The following is a 13,478-nucleotide window of genomic DNA, read 5'->3' as shown; positions in this document are numbered from 1 at the left end:
AGTAATTTTACTTATTTCTATGGATTAAAAAAATATATATGTAAAAATATAAATTCCCTAGGGTTACTCTTTATACAGGGAAATGATCAAGACCAGATTAAATTTTTATTGGTTGCTACGACAGTTAAAAATGTATTCTCATTCGATTTTCGTTTATAAACCAAAATGAGATGCTATATAAAGAAGTTATTATATTATCATTATTATATACAGTTTTGATATTTTAATTTTATAAAATATATCAAAATAGCAGAGTTTTTTAATATTACATCAATATCCTGGTTGTTTGTAAAACCTTTACAAGGTCTACTATTGAAATAGTTAAGTTAATCAATTAAATTTTGTAGAAGTTGTGCAAGACCTCTTAATTTCAGTAATCTTATAAATAATAGTTTGAGGACCCGCATGTAGTTAACGTTTTACATTAAAGAAATATGGAACAACAAATATTAGAAGACCGTCTGAAAGAAGCAGTCTGTATTGGGGATACGGATGTAGTTCAGGAACTTATCAATTTAGGCGTCAATGTTAACACGCAACGCATTGGTTCCGGATGGTATTAATATTGATGACATTATATATTAAATAATAATACTTTTTCTTTTATAAATATCAATTATTTTCAATTGTCTTTAGTCACAATATATTATTTCATTATACTTATAGTTTTTTTAATAATTAATATCCTTTTGAAAGGACACCATTACATTGGGCTTGCAAAAAAGGCTTTTTGGATGTCGTTTCTTTACTTTTGAAGCATGGTGCGGATAAAAAGATAAAGTCAGAAAATGGGGAATCAGTAAAATCGTTATGCTCCAATGAAGAAATTTTACAATTATTAAATTCTGATATTCAATGTAATACAAATGGACCAATGATACATCAATTTATGCCTAAATATAAAAAAAATGTAATTACCAATGTAGATCCTATGCAGCATTTAGGAGTGAATCATACTCGATATGAATTGAAAAATAATAACCATTTGCAAGATGGTAAAAAATTCATATTGCTTAAAAGAATATAAAGATATTTCAGATATATTTCAATAAATATTTACATTTATTTTTTGTTTATAGAATTAGTAATAAAAGTACGTATTGCAAATGCACCTGATCCTGACTTTGTGGAAGTTGAACTACCTATGAATGATTTAACATACCAGACATTAATACAGATATGTTGTGAAGAATTTGGATTATGTCCATATCAAATTTTGAAGTTACGAAAATTACCAAATACTAAACTGAGAAAAGATAAAGACATAAAACGACTTCAACACTTTCAAGAAATTGAAATAATAACAGATCCAGCAAATGTATATAAACATGTACAATATTCTAACAGTGTTCCTAATAACATTTCATCTACACCAGCTAATGGATATCAAAGTATTTCACATAAAGACCAAACTATTTTATATTAATATCATTTTTAATTCATCTATATTAAGGTTTGTGGAAAATCAGAACAAATATTTTCATTTTCGATTATCGTTATTTAATCTCAATAAGAAATAGAATATTATAATAATATTATGAAAAAATATTGATAAATATTTACATGTATTTATATTTAATAATACAATAATTAAAAACTTTGTTTCTAGAATTAATAAATAATATAATATAAAAGAAAACAAAATCATTACTTAGTTTCTTCTATATTTTCTTCATGACTATCTTCAGATTCTCTTGAAAATGTTTGCTTGACTACAACATTACCATCAGGAGTAACTATCACATTAGCATCAGATAAAGTAGTAAGTTCTCCTTCAACATTGCAATATGCTTTTGGTCTTTTAGGTTTTACAACAGGAATATGTACAGTATTCTTATTTTCTGAGGATGAAATTTAAATCAATTATAATAAATTTATATTCAACATGAATGTTACAAATTCATAATACTCACTTAATGTCATGTATATAGGAAGGCCTGGTCCGGTTGGAGTTTTTAATCGAATAGCACGAATATTTGACCAACCACCAGGATAGACTTTAGTTAAACGGTTACAAACAGTAAAAACATTCTCTAAAATTTGCTTCTTCTTCATAGAGGTATTTGCTACTTGTATTACATGAGTATCAGCAAAAGAATGTAATTGCATAGTCGTTTTTCTCAAGGCATAATCAATTTCACATTTTAAATCTTCCTTATTCATTTTAATGGAAGTTGGAAGTTTGCGTTTTTTGTAAAATATCTTTCCTAATAAGTGCGACATGTGTCCAGCAATTTTTCCATCCACTAAGAAATAATCATAGCTAGCAACGAGTTTTCTTTTCAGTTCATATTGATCATATTCTGTCTTAACTTGATTCATAGGTATTATGTCTTTGATTTTTGTACATCCACATTTGTCAAGTAATTCCTTATAATGATTTACTGTTGGCTCATAATCCTTTCTTCTGCCCCTTTCGAGATCACATACAAAGAGTGCAATATCATCATCTGATGATACAATAGAATATGGTAATAATCTATAACAATATATGGATTATAAAATTTAATTAAAAATAAAAGAATATATATATACACATTATATATATATATATATATACATACATATATATATATATATATCAAAGTAGCATCATTAGATAAATTATAATCATAAAATTTCATAAGGATCCATTGGTAATTATAAAGTATAATCATTTGCTGGTTTTTAAATATAAATAAACTAACTATAGAAGCATTATATCTACTATATTAAAAATTTATTAAATGTTTTAATTAATATTAATATAGAACTTACATTCTTACTTGTCTTCTTGATATCTTTGGTATCCTGATACAAGTTACCTGCATAAATATTGGCTGGGATCCTTCAGGGAATAATATATTTTTATTTTTTAACTGCTCTTGCGTTAGGTGAAAAATAGCTGAAATGCATTGTAATACATGCTTCCTTGATAAATCTTTGAGATTAACATCATCACCATCTTCTTTTCTTTCAATTTTTGCTATTTTCTTTTGCAACTTTTTTATATGCATGTTTTTTATATTAGTGACATCTTTTATAATAGTCACTTGTTGCTGTTTTGCACAAGTATCAAAATCATGTTTTGATTTCTTCAGTATCTCTACATTAGATAGAGACCTTTTTGCTTTATTTGTTTTCTGAACGTTATTTTTTATCTTCATACTTTCTTCTTTATTAATTGGGATATTATTTGTAATATTTTTAATATTTAATACTTGCGTATTATTTTTGCCTTCATCATTCGTAACAGCTTTAAGTTTCTTTTTTTCATTTGTTTTTCCTTTTATAATGTTTTCCCTTTTTTCTTCGGATGCTTCAACGATTATGTTGGAAATATTTAAATTTGTTAATCTCTCAATAGATTTTACTTTTTTTTTTTCAACTAAATCACATTTTTTCTTTTTTTTCTTTTCAACAATTTTTGAATTTAATTTTACTTTTATATCTTTTTTAGATATTTTATTTACATCTTCACTTAATATTTTTTTCTTTTTTGTTACATTCTTTATTAGTTTCATTTTTTTAATAATTAAAATAAATTTTAATTACACGTGCTCTCCTTTCTATCTTTACGCGGCAGAGAATGAAGAAAGAAAGATCGTAGAGGAATGCGATTTGTATATTGACATAAAATATGAAAATGAAGATAGAATACTTCAATCGTATTTGGGTTTAGTAACGCCTTTGTCGGATTATTTTCAAACTTTTTTCATGATGTTTTTATGATTTTTTTCTGTGGAAAAAATTATTAAATGCATAGAAATGAAATTTAAGCAGAAAATAAGTAAAAAGAAGTTTAAGCTAGTAATATCAATATGAGAAAAAGAAAAAAAAAGAAAAAAAAATAATGAACACGTAGACATTTGATTAATTGAATATAGGACGTAAGCTATAATAATCTCGTAGATGCGAAATTTTCTATCGCTACACTTACATCTTACGTTGAAAAATATAGGGAAAAGAGAATAATCGACTCTGATTGGTAGATTTCTTTATCCTTACGTCGATACATGTGTGAAGACTTTTAAGAACTCAGTTTTATTCTAATATTTGGAAAGTAACACTGATGTTGTTTTGTTAAACTTTTGTGTTAATATGGTGTGATTCTAGTATCACTATAAACTTTAGTGTTTGGACATTGGCACTCCTGGTTTAGTGAATACATGATTGAACAAAAGAAGATTCTTGCAGAAAATGTTTTTTAGATACACATACGTACACACGCAAGAGAATCGAGCCGGCGAATTCTATTCTTTATTTTCGGCGAATTCTATTCTTTATTAAAAGTTTACATAATTTTGTCTGGGATTGGTGTAGGACATGACTAACACTAAACAATTCAGTTATACCAATATCGAAAAGTAATAACAATTTTGAAAGCTGCATCAATCCACAGTGTATTAATCTAAGTTAAATTGTCAATTGTGATCATAGAAAAATTAATATTATAATCGATTATTTTTCTTGAAGTTAGAAACAGCCAATAGTTATATAATATATGTTTTATTAATGTATGTCTTAAATTATATATATCATAATTAATAAATAGTAATAATTAAAATTACTAATTAAGTGTAAAATCTATACAAAAATTTATCCAAAAAATAATAATATTATCTTACTTTCATTGAATCCCTTTGAAAAATGAAAAGAAAATTATTATACATGTTAAATTTTTGTTATACATATATGTACTATTATACGATAATAAAAATCCCGTTATTAAATAAAATAGATGAAATCAATAGCGAGTAAAGTAACACTTGGTTAACCAACACAATCGAGACCACTTTCATAACGAGCGGTTCTTTTTTATCGTAAAATGATCTCATTTCTTTCTTCTTTCTATTGTTTTCTTATTTTATTTTTCAGTTTTTACATCAATAGAAACTCATTATATGTCGAGCGTTTGAAAGTGATAGAACAAATGTGATGTCGCGTTTCTTTCGATTCTATAATGTATTATAGTAATATTCTATGAGAGTGCATGATTTTAATAATTCGTTGATACGGTTCACTTAACTTAATTCTTGAAGAATTGATTGTACATAATGTTGATATTTAGAAACTACCGGCGCGTTTTTATATATTTGTGTGCTATTTCTTTATTCATTTACAGTAGTAATGTTATTATTAATAAATGTATCAATAAAAGTTCTGTTAAAGAAATATCATCTTTAAATACCAAAGAACGAAATTTATTGTTTCCAAAAGAATTAACAATAAAATTTAAGAAACAAAATATTTCGAGCAAGGAGGTATTGCGTTGTAAGCTAATCGTCAAACTTTACCAATAAATGTATTGTTATAGTATATAATTTCTTCATCTTTTCAAGTTAAAAAATTTGTCTATACTCGGAAAATGGCTTCTATCGTCCGAAAAATCTTTACCGCTCATAATCGAGAAAAAAAGGAAACCTTATATAATTTTAATTTGGAGACACGGACCATTCTTGGAAAGAAGACATATTAGACGTTTTACTAATACTAAGTCAGCTTTGTGTTTATATAATTACGTGTACACAATTCCACCATGTTACCTACATTTCTCTTTCTCAATTATTTCAGATATTCACCATGGGAAAATTGTTCGGTCACTGATTGCTTATTGAGTTACGATTCGCAAGACTTGAATAAAGCAGATGCACTTTTATTTCATCTTCATCTTACGAGAAGTGTAAAAGATTTACCTATTAGAACTCGTTGGGATCAAAGGTGGATCTTTTTAACAGACGAATCGCCAATGCATACATTTTTATATAAAAATCAAAAGTTATCAGATTACAATGGCTTATTTAATTGGTCAATGTCATACCGCATGGATAGTGACATACCTGTACCTTATGGTAGAACTATTCCAATATCGCCAACGAAAAATTTGTTCAATGATTTAACATATTTACGTAATAGTTTTATAAGATCGAAAACTAAATTAGTTGCAGTAATGGCTAGCAATTGTTCTGGCAAAAACCAAAGATGGGAATACATACGCTTTCTAAAACTTTTATTGGCTGAAGATTTCGATATTTATGGACGATGTAGGGGAGGTAATATGACAGCTTGTCCTGGTCACTTTGATAACGATTGTCCCGCTTTAAATGTTTATAAATTTTATCTTGCATTTGAAAATTCAAATTGTAAAGAATATTTAACTGAAAAAGTTTTTTGGAATGGATATAAAAAATTTGCCGTTCCAATAATTATGGGTCCTTCGAGAAATGATTGCGAACGACTTTTACCATTAGGATCATATTTACACGTTGATGATTTTGCTAATCCAATCGAATTAGCGTACTATCTAAAATATTTACATCGCAATATTGATAATTATCTTAAATTTCATGAATGGCGTCGATATTATGAGATATTGAACGAACACGGTTATTTTGGTAGCGTATCTCGTCACTATTGTCGCATTTGCGAGGCTTTGCATTATAATTCTCGAGCAAACAAAGTTTATAAAGATCTCGATAATTTTTGGGGCAAGGAAAAATTCTGTTCGTAGATCGAATTAAAATATCTTTGAAAATATACGAAAGTTTGTAATAAAAATATATATTATTAACCTCTTAGCTGTAAATAACGAGTATACTTGTTATGTAATAAAAGTAATTGTCATTTGTTATTTAAATATTTAAAAATGTTTTCAAATAAAAGCAAAATGAAAAAAAAAATTACACAACTCAATTGAAAAAAAAAAAAAAAACTGCACATAGAGTAATCCATAAAATATTTACAAATTTCTGACTATATTATTTTTTTATTTATTCCTTTAATTTTTTATCCATTATTTCAAGATATTTGTCAATTTCTTCAAGACATTCTTGAAGAAATTAAACTTCTTCCAATATAAATGTTTTTCATTGTTAGAGGACATAAGTATTATAAATCTTCTACAAAAACTGTCTTCTACAAAAAGTTTGAGTTCTTTTTTTCTAATAGGCGTTATCAATTATGTTTTTTTTATTATGTACGTAATCAATAATGTATTAGTGTCACGATACTGTTTTTAAGAAAATTTTTTTATTGCCGAAAAACGATCAAAAAGAATCGATCAATTTCTTTTTTGTTCATTTTTTATTATTTCTTTTTTTTTTTTTAAAGAAAAATATGATAAATTTTTAACAAATGTGTATTGATTTTTTTTTAATAAAAAATATATCGTTAATCATGTATGTACTTATTAGTACTTAACATCAAATACGTGCGTACATGTGTAGATATAGTGTGAGCAAAATTATCATATAGTATACATATCTCTAATATTTTTTTATCGATAATATATATTAAATCATAATTTTCTGAAACATGCTTTGTCATCACGATGGATATAAAAATATACGTAGAAATTCTATCGACTTTATGATCTAAATTTTATGATAACCTCAATTTAATTTTCATCTATGATTGTGTACTTACAAAGCTGATAATTTTTTTAATTCTAATGTGTATTACTCTTCTTATCAACATAGTCAATATTAAATAAACATCTGATTGTGTGGCGTATGAAGAAAACAGTTAAGTTCACAATCATTTAAGTGTATAATATGTAGTAATTATTCCAATGTATAATATTTTAACTCAGAAACTATTTCGCGTTACCAAGGCATCGATAAAACGAAACTTCTTATGGTATCAAACGATTATATCTCGATACATTTTACACTCTTATTGGAGTAAATGTAATACAAAATATATTGCAAATATGTCTATAAAATGCTTTCAAGGGCACAAGGACATCTATAACGGTGTAACTATACATTCCATTGAAGAACCTTGTCCCATCACAGTGTTTTCACAATGTTTACAAGGTACAGACTTGCCCTATTTTCTATAGTTTTATTTTTAAATCACAACTACTTGATATTTATTTATGATATTATAGATCAAGTAAATTACACATTACAAATAATATATTATTAAACAGACTCATATTATATTTGCACACACATGAAGGTCTAGCAATCAAAATCTATATTCTAAATTTATATTTTTCCAATTTCACGACAATATTTGTTTTTCAATAAAAGATTTTTTATAGCTTCCTTAAATATCTGGTCGGAACAAAAGAAACGGACAATATGGTTTCATGTGCATTTGTCGCACTCCGAATGGATACCAATTTTAGTACAAAAAGGCTTCAAATTTCATCATGCACGAGAAGAATATGTTATGCTATATAACTGGTTGAACAAAGAAACAGTTTGTAATATTCCACCTTATGCTCATACAAATTTAGGTGTAGGAGCATTTGTTTATAATGAAAAAACTTCAGAAATTTTAGTTGTGAAGGAAAAAAATTACATAGGAAATCAGTTTTGGAAACTACCAGGTGGTTATGTCGAGCCAGGTAATATCTCCAAATAAAATAAATTTGATCAATGAACAATTTTAACATTTTTATTTTCTAGGAGAAAATATAGATGAAGCTGCACAAAGGGAAGTGTTAGAAGAAACAGGTGTTCAAACAGTGTTCAAATGTCTTGTAACTTTTAGACATGCACATAATGCTGCTTTCAATTGTTCAGATATATATATGGTAGCTTACTTAACGCCTAATACTTTTGACATTATAAAGTGTCAAGTAGAGATTACTGAATGTCGATGGATAAAGGTAGGAACTATAATTAATGAATACATGTTTATAAATTTTACTTTCTAATTAATAAATTTGTTTTCATAGATTGATGAGTTTTTACAACATCCAGAAGTACATGAAACTAATCGTATATTTGCTAAAAAAATGATCGAATTTTTGAAGAATCCCATAGGGATAACTGCAGAACATGGAACGCATCCAATTACTAAAAAACCTATTTGTATATATAGTATATTAATGAATAAAAACATATGTGAATGTAAAAAATAAATTAATTATATAATATCATGACAGAATAAGTAATAAATATTTTTAAATTATAAATTCTAGAACAATTTAATATATATGTATACAAAACATTAAAAGATATGAATTATCTTCCCTATTTCTTTTAGTTCTCTTTTTATTTTTGAATTTTTTTCAGATAAGAAAGTAATATTAACAATAAGTAATACTAAGAAAGCAAACAATTTTATGTATACTTATAAGTTTTAGTAAATTCAAAAATTTTGAAGATATAGTCATAATGCATTTGTGCAGTTAGAAGGCATAATTTACTACACATAGCACTATATAAATTTTGTCCAAATTTTTTGTTTTTTCTTAAACACGTATATACATTACAATATTTTTTTGTATGAAAAAATAAATGTAGCACATGGTTGGATGTATGATGTAAGAATTTTATTATCGTGAAATTTTTCATCATTACAGTTTGCGTCTTACGTTGCAAAATGTAGAAAAAGGGAATAATTAACTTTGATTGGTGGATTTTCTTATGGTTTTACCTTACATCGAGACGTGATGAGAAATAAACGAAAGAAATAGTAAGAATAACTGCAGTAAAGAAAAAAAACCATACGAATATAGGATAAATAAAGATATAATGAAGACTGGATATGTTATATATGGCAAAATAACATAGGAATAACAAAGGTAGAAAGTAAGGTTATGTACATTTAAAAAGATGATAAAATACAGCCCGATGAGACGTATTTCTTGTTAATAGCTATAAAGTTTAGAATTTACTAAACGGGATGATCTTAGACTCAAAAGAATACAGCTCGTGGAATTTTTTTCTACTTTTTTTTTTTATTATATCAGTATTTCTATATTGGCATAACGATCAGAAAAAGATTATGTGCCGTAAGCTTCTTTTCACAAGAAGAAAGTGTACGTTTTATATATCCTGTATCCACTCCTAATAAAAAAGATAGCACACGCTTGCTATCTTTAATTTCTCATATTATATATTCTTGTATTATTAACCCTATCGCTGCGAACAGCGCCTTTTGACGGTCAACTATAGACGCTTTCGCTGAACGAACAGGGCCTTTAGGCGCTCAACTATAGACGTTTCTCTTGGGCGAACAGCGCCTATAGACGCCGTGCATTTGTTTTACACTTTTTGCTATTAATAACTTTAAAATAATAACCATTAATTCGTTTATCTTCGATGCATTAGCTGTATACGTTTTTCGTGCAGAGATTTTTTCGTATAATCAAATAATCTTATCCATAAGTTATGCCCCTATCATGGACAAACGGACAAATATGATCTGCGATGATATAGAAGAATCATCGAATTCTGACCTTTCTGCAATTTTTGGAGAAATTGTATAAAAAGCAAACTCATATTGTCAAGTAGTTCGGAATCTTATTCCGAAAATATTGACGAATTACCTGACATCGATCTACGGGATCTTTGGAGGTACAAAATTTAGTTCCAAAAGTTTTTGATTTTGATGAAACTCTCGATTTTTTGCTCTGTAGATGTTAATGTCAAGAGTAAAAAAATTATCAATAGACGAATATTGGTCAACCGACGAATTATTACGCACGGAAAGTATTCCAAGAATAATGAAAAAAGACAGATATATAGCTCTATTACAAATGTAGTATTGTCTTCCACGACAATAATAAGACAAGTCCAGATGCGCTAATAAAAATACGGAGCATCATCGACAGACTGCGTATTTCTTTTTCACGGGCATTTTACCCACATAAGCATTTATGCATCAATGAAAGCTTGCTGCTTTTCAAAGATCAATGTTTTTTCAAGCAGTATATACCTTCAAAACGAAGTAGATTTGGTATAAAGTCGTATGTTATCTGCGACTGTCATACAGAATATATCGAAGATTTTATTGTCTATTGTGGAGCACGCACGAATATAAATGACAATCATTTAGCAGAGATTGGCAAATCAGGGAATATTGTTATGACGCTGATGGAACCGTATCTAAATAAAGATCATATTTTGGTCACTGATAACTGGTACTCAATCCTGGCATTATTTTCTCTCCTATATCATAATAAGACAAATGCATTTGGAACAGTGAGGAAACGTGGAATGCCTAGTATATCTAATAAATTATGCAGAGGCGAAATTGCGTTTCAGTTTACGGATAAATTATTAGCACTAAAATGGATGGACAAAAGAGAAGTGTTAATGTTATCAAGCTATCATTCTGCTGAGTATACAGAAACAAAAAAAAAAGATGTAACAGGAACACCAATATTAAAACCAACTGTTATTGTAGACTATAACTGCGTTATGGGAGCAGTTGACAAAACAAATATGACTTTAAATTCAATTAATACTATTCGAAAAATTTTGAAGTGGTATAAGAAATTCTTTTTCCACATGCTGGACCTTTTCATTGAAAATACTTACATATTCTACAAAATTACATCCAAAAAGAACATAACATTTGCGAAATTTCATTTATGTCTTATTCGAGAAATTTTACTAAAATATCCAAAAGAAAATGTATACAGCAATAAGTGCGGTGGCCAAACTGCATCCAAAGATAAGCTTTTACGACTGGTTCCATCATTTTCCATCAAAATATATCAATCCTACAGGAATCCGGCAGAACGGTCGCCGGAAATGTAGTTTGCAGCAAGCATAAAAAACGAACCGAAACACGATTCGAATGTAAAGAGTGTAACGTGGGATTATGTATTGAACCCTGGTTCAAATTATATCATACAAAGAGAGATTATTAAAGATTGTTAAAGATTATTTAAGATTATTAAAAATTACTAATATTGTTCTTCTTATTGTTATTATTGTTTGGCCGGCGTGCTCTATCATGTAGAGCTTAAGAAACCTGAAGTAATATTGAATTATAATAAATTTATGGACGGAGTGGACCGCGCAGACCAATTTGGATGTATGTATTGTTTTTTACGCAAAATATTAAAATGGTGGCGGAAAGCTTTTTTCTGGGGAATTAAAGTATTCTCCTTGAATTCTTATATTCTATATAAAGATGATTGTAAACATAACAACAGTAAACCAATGTCTCATATAAAATTTATTCGGAAATTATTTATGTCCTTAATTGGGAATTTCCGTGAAGATGAGACTCCGCGATATGGAACGCCATCAACAATAGACAATGAGGATAGATTAGATAGAAAACTACGTATCTTGCAAGCTGATGCTAAAGGAAAACATAACGATTGCTTAGTATGTTCTAATCGTAAGTTGCCTGGAGGAAGAAAAACAACAGTATACTTTTGTGAAACATGCAACAGAAAACTGTTCCTTCATGTTAGAGGTTGTTTCAAAAAATATCATACGTTAAAAAATTATAAATAATTATTTGAAACTCATATATTTGTAATACACCTTCAAAAAATAAATAATTTCTAAGAAAAATGATATATTCTTTTAATACTGAAAATTTTTCATATATTGATCGAAACAAGCTACAATCTAGTGAGAATCACGTATGAAAAGCTAGCGACCGATAAGGGTTAATATTGTTATTATTATTATTATTACTATTGTTTGGCCGGCGTGCTGCCCAGCCGCTTCAAGGAAAAGACCAGCAAAATTGGCTTCGCACACCGTTTTAGGAACGACTCGTGTATCGTGTTATCCGCGCGGACAATCTTCTACTATCGCGCCTGCTGTGGAGAGAGCAATTTTTTTCTGAGCACTCCGCAGCGAAAGGGTTAATAATGGTAGTACGAAAATTGTGAATACTATACGAAGATGATCTTTTACAAACATATAAATATAACTTAGATTGGTATTATATCAATGAGTTGAAATGTAAACGATAGAAATAAATTGGTAGAAATATAAACGTACAAATAGATACAGACAAAATGATAGCATACTTAATTTCAAACTATCTGTCTTCTGTATAGACAGCTTGCGATAGTAATCCCTAATAGTTTTCAATGATATTGAGGTCTGAGGAGTATGCTCATCATTTAAGAGCAAACATTTTCTCCTTGGAAAAATATTCTTGAATAATAATTTCTCTTGCAGTGGTACAAGAGTTTGATGTAGCAGAGAGTATTGCCCTTATTTTATAAGAGATAGTTTCTTTTTTTTTTTTTTTTACTATTGATAGTCCCAGTAAACAAAAAGCAACATTTTTACAGAATCTAGATGAGATTTTGTTATCCCTTTTCTACATTCATTTGCAGCTTTCCAATTTTGTTTGCGCTGAATATTGTTTATACATCTTTTATATTAGTTGAATCTTTTGTTTTTTCAGCGGTTTTTCTTGGAGTTCTCTTAAAACTAGAAGCAAATGCATTGGATAGTCTGTTTATTGTGTTTTGTTGTTACAGGGTTTTCCAATTGTTTTTTTTTTTTTTCATAAATTTTAGGAATTTTTAGAAAATTATATATCATATTAAGGCTCTTATTAAATAATTTTGCAATTCCTTTGATTGTATTATTTCCTGACTGGAACAATAAAATCTGATCAATTTTACTTTGTTTAATTGCTTTCTTATACACATTTTTTCTAGAATTATTTATTCTAGAATTAGACGCGCCAATATTGTATCTAAATGAAAGATTTACATGTTTGTTTTGAATCTTTGTTGACTAATTACTGAAAAATGGAAAACATGTTCAACT

At 27.8% G+C, this 13,478-nt stretch overlaps 3 protein-coding genes across 3 annotated transcripts; 2 read left to right on the top strand and 1 right to left on the bottom strand.

The window, feature by feature from the left end:
• Positions 1-89: 89 nt before the first annotated feature.
• LOC124955550 (ankyrin repeat domain-containing protein 40-like) lies at positions 90-1,574 on the top strand. Its single transcript, XM_047510135.1, has 4 exons — positions 90-320; positions 393-556; positions 697-995; positions 1,080-1,574. The coding sequence occupies exons 2-4, from the start codon at positions 435-437 to the stop codon at positions 1,424-1,426; spliced, it is 768 nt and encodes a 255-aa protein (XP_047366091.1). The 5' UTR covers positions 90-320; positions 393-434; the 3' UTR covers positions 1,427-1,574.
• LOC124955549 (ribosomal L1 domain-containing protein CG13096) lies at positions 1,555-3,442 on the bottom strand. The gene is made up of 3 exons (XM_047510134.1): positions 2,758-3,442; positions 1,914-2,479; positions 1,555-1,841 (listed from the first exon to the last, which is right to left on the bottom strand). Exons 1-3 carry the CDS (start codon positions 3,144-3,146, stop codon positions 1,648-1,650), a joined length of 1,149 nt encoding a protein of 382 aa, XP_047366090.1. The 5' UTR covers positions 3,147-3,442; the 3' UTR covers positions 1,555-1,647.
• Positions 3,443-4,781: 1,339 nt separating this feature from the next.
• LOC124955412 lies at positions 4,782-8,908 on the top strand. Its single transcript, XM_047509794.1, has 7 exons — positions 4,782-5,243; positions 5,322-5,476; positions 5,554-6,032; positions 7,713-7,796; positions 8,027-8,335; positions 8,397-8,599; positions 8,669-8,908. Exons 1-7 carry the CDS (start codon positions 5,037-5,039, stop codon positions 8,852-8,854), a joined length of 1,623 nt encoding a protein of 540 aa, XP_047365750.1. The 5' UTR covers positions 4,782-5,036; the 3' UTR covers positions 8,855-8,908.
• The last annotated feature ends 4,570 nt before the right edge of the window (positions 8,909-13,478 follow it).

The sequence above is a fragment of the Vespa velutina genome, chromosome 18, assembly GCF_912470025.1.
Source record: "Vespa velutina chromosome 18, iVesVel2.1, whole genome shotgun sequence".
Classification (NCBI taxonomy): Eukaryota; Metazoa; Arthropoda; class Insecta; order Hymenoptera; family Vespidae; genus Vespa; species Vespa velutina.
The sequence above is the reverse complement of the archived record's forward strand: the minus strand, read 5'-3'. Positions and strand labels throughout refer to the sequence as shown.

Coding starts and splice junctions, on each gene's coding strand:
- LOC124955550 (XM_047510135.1), top strand. CDS start 435: ATGGAACAACAAATATTAGAAGACCGTCTGAAAGAAGCAGTCTGTATT. Junction 557..696: donor CAACGCATTGGTTCCGGATG/GTATTAATATTG, acceptor TCCTTTTGAAAG/GACACCATTACATTGGGCTT. Junction 996..1,079: donor TAATAACCATTTGCAAGATG/GTAAAAAATTCA, acceptor TTTTGTTTATAG/AATTAGTAATAAAAGTACGT.
- LOC124955549 (XM_047510134.1), bottom strand. CDS start 3,146: ATGAAGATAAAAAATAACGTTCAGAAAACAAATAAAGCAAAAAGGTCT. Junction 2,480..2,757: donor TCAAGAAGACAAGTAAGAAT/GTAAGTTCTATA, acceptor ATATTGTTATAG/ATTATTACCATATTCTATTG. Junction 1,842..1,913: donor TCCTATATACATGACATTAA/GTGAGTATTATG, acceptor TTTCATCCTCAG/AAAATAAGAATACTGTACAT.
- LOC124955412 (XM_047509794.1), top strand. CDS start 5,037: ATGTTGATATTTAGAAACTACCGGCGCGTTTTTATATATTTGTGTGCT. Junction 8,336..8,396: donor AGGTGGTTATGTCGAGCCAG/GTAATATCTCCA, acceptor TTTATTTTCTAG/GAGAAAATATAGATGAAGCT. Junction 8,600..8,668: donor CTGAATGTCGATGGATAAAG/GTAGGAACTATA, acceptor TTGTTTTCATAG/ATTGATGAGTTTTTACAACA.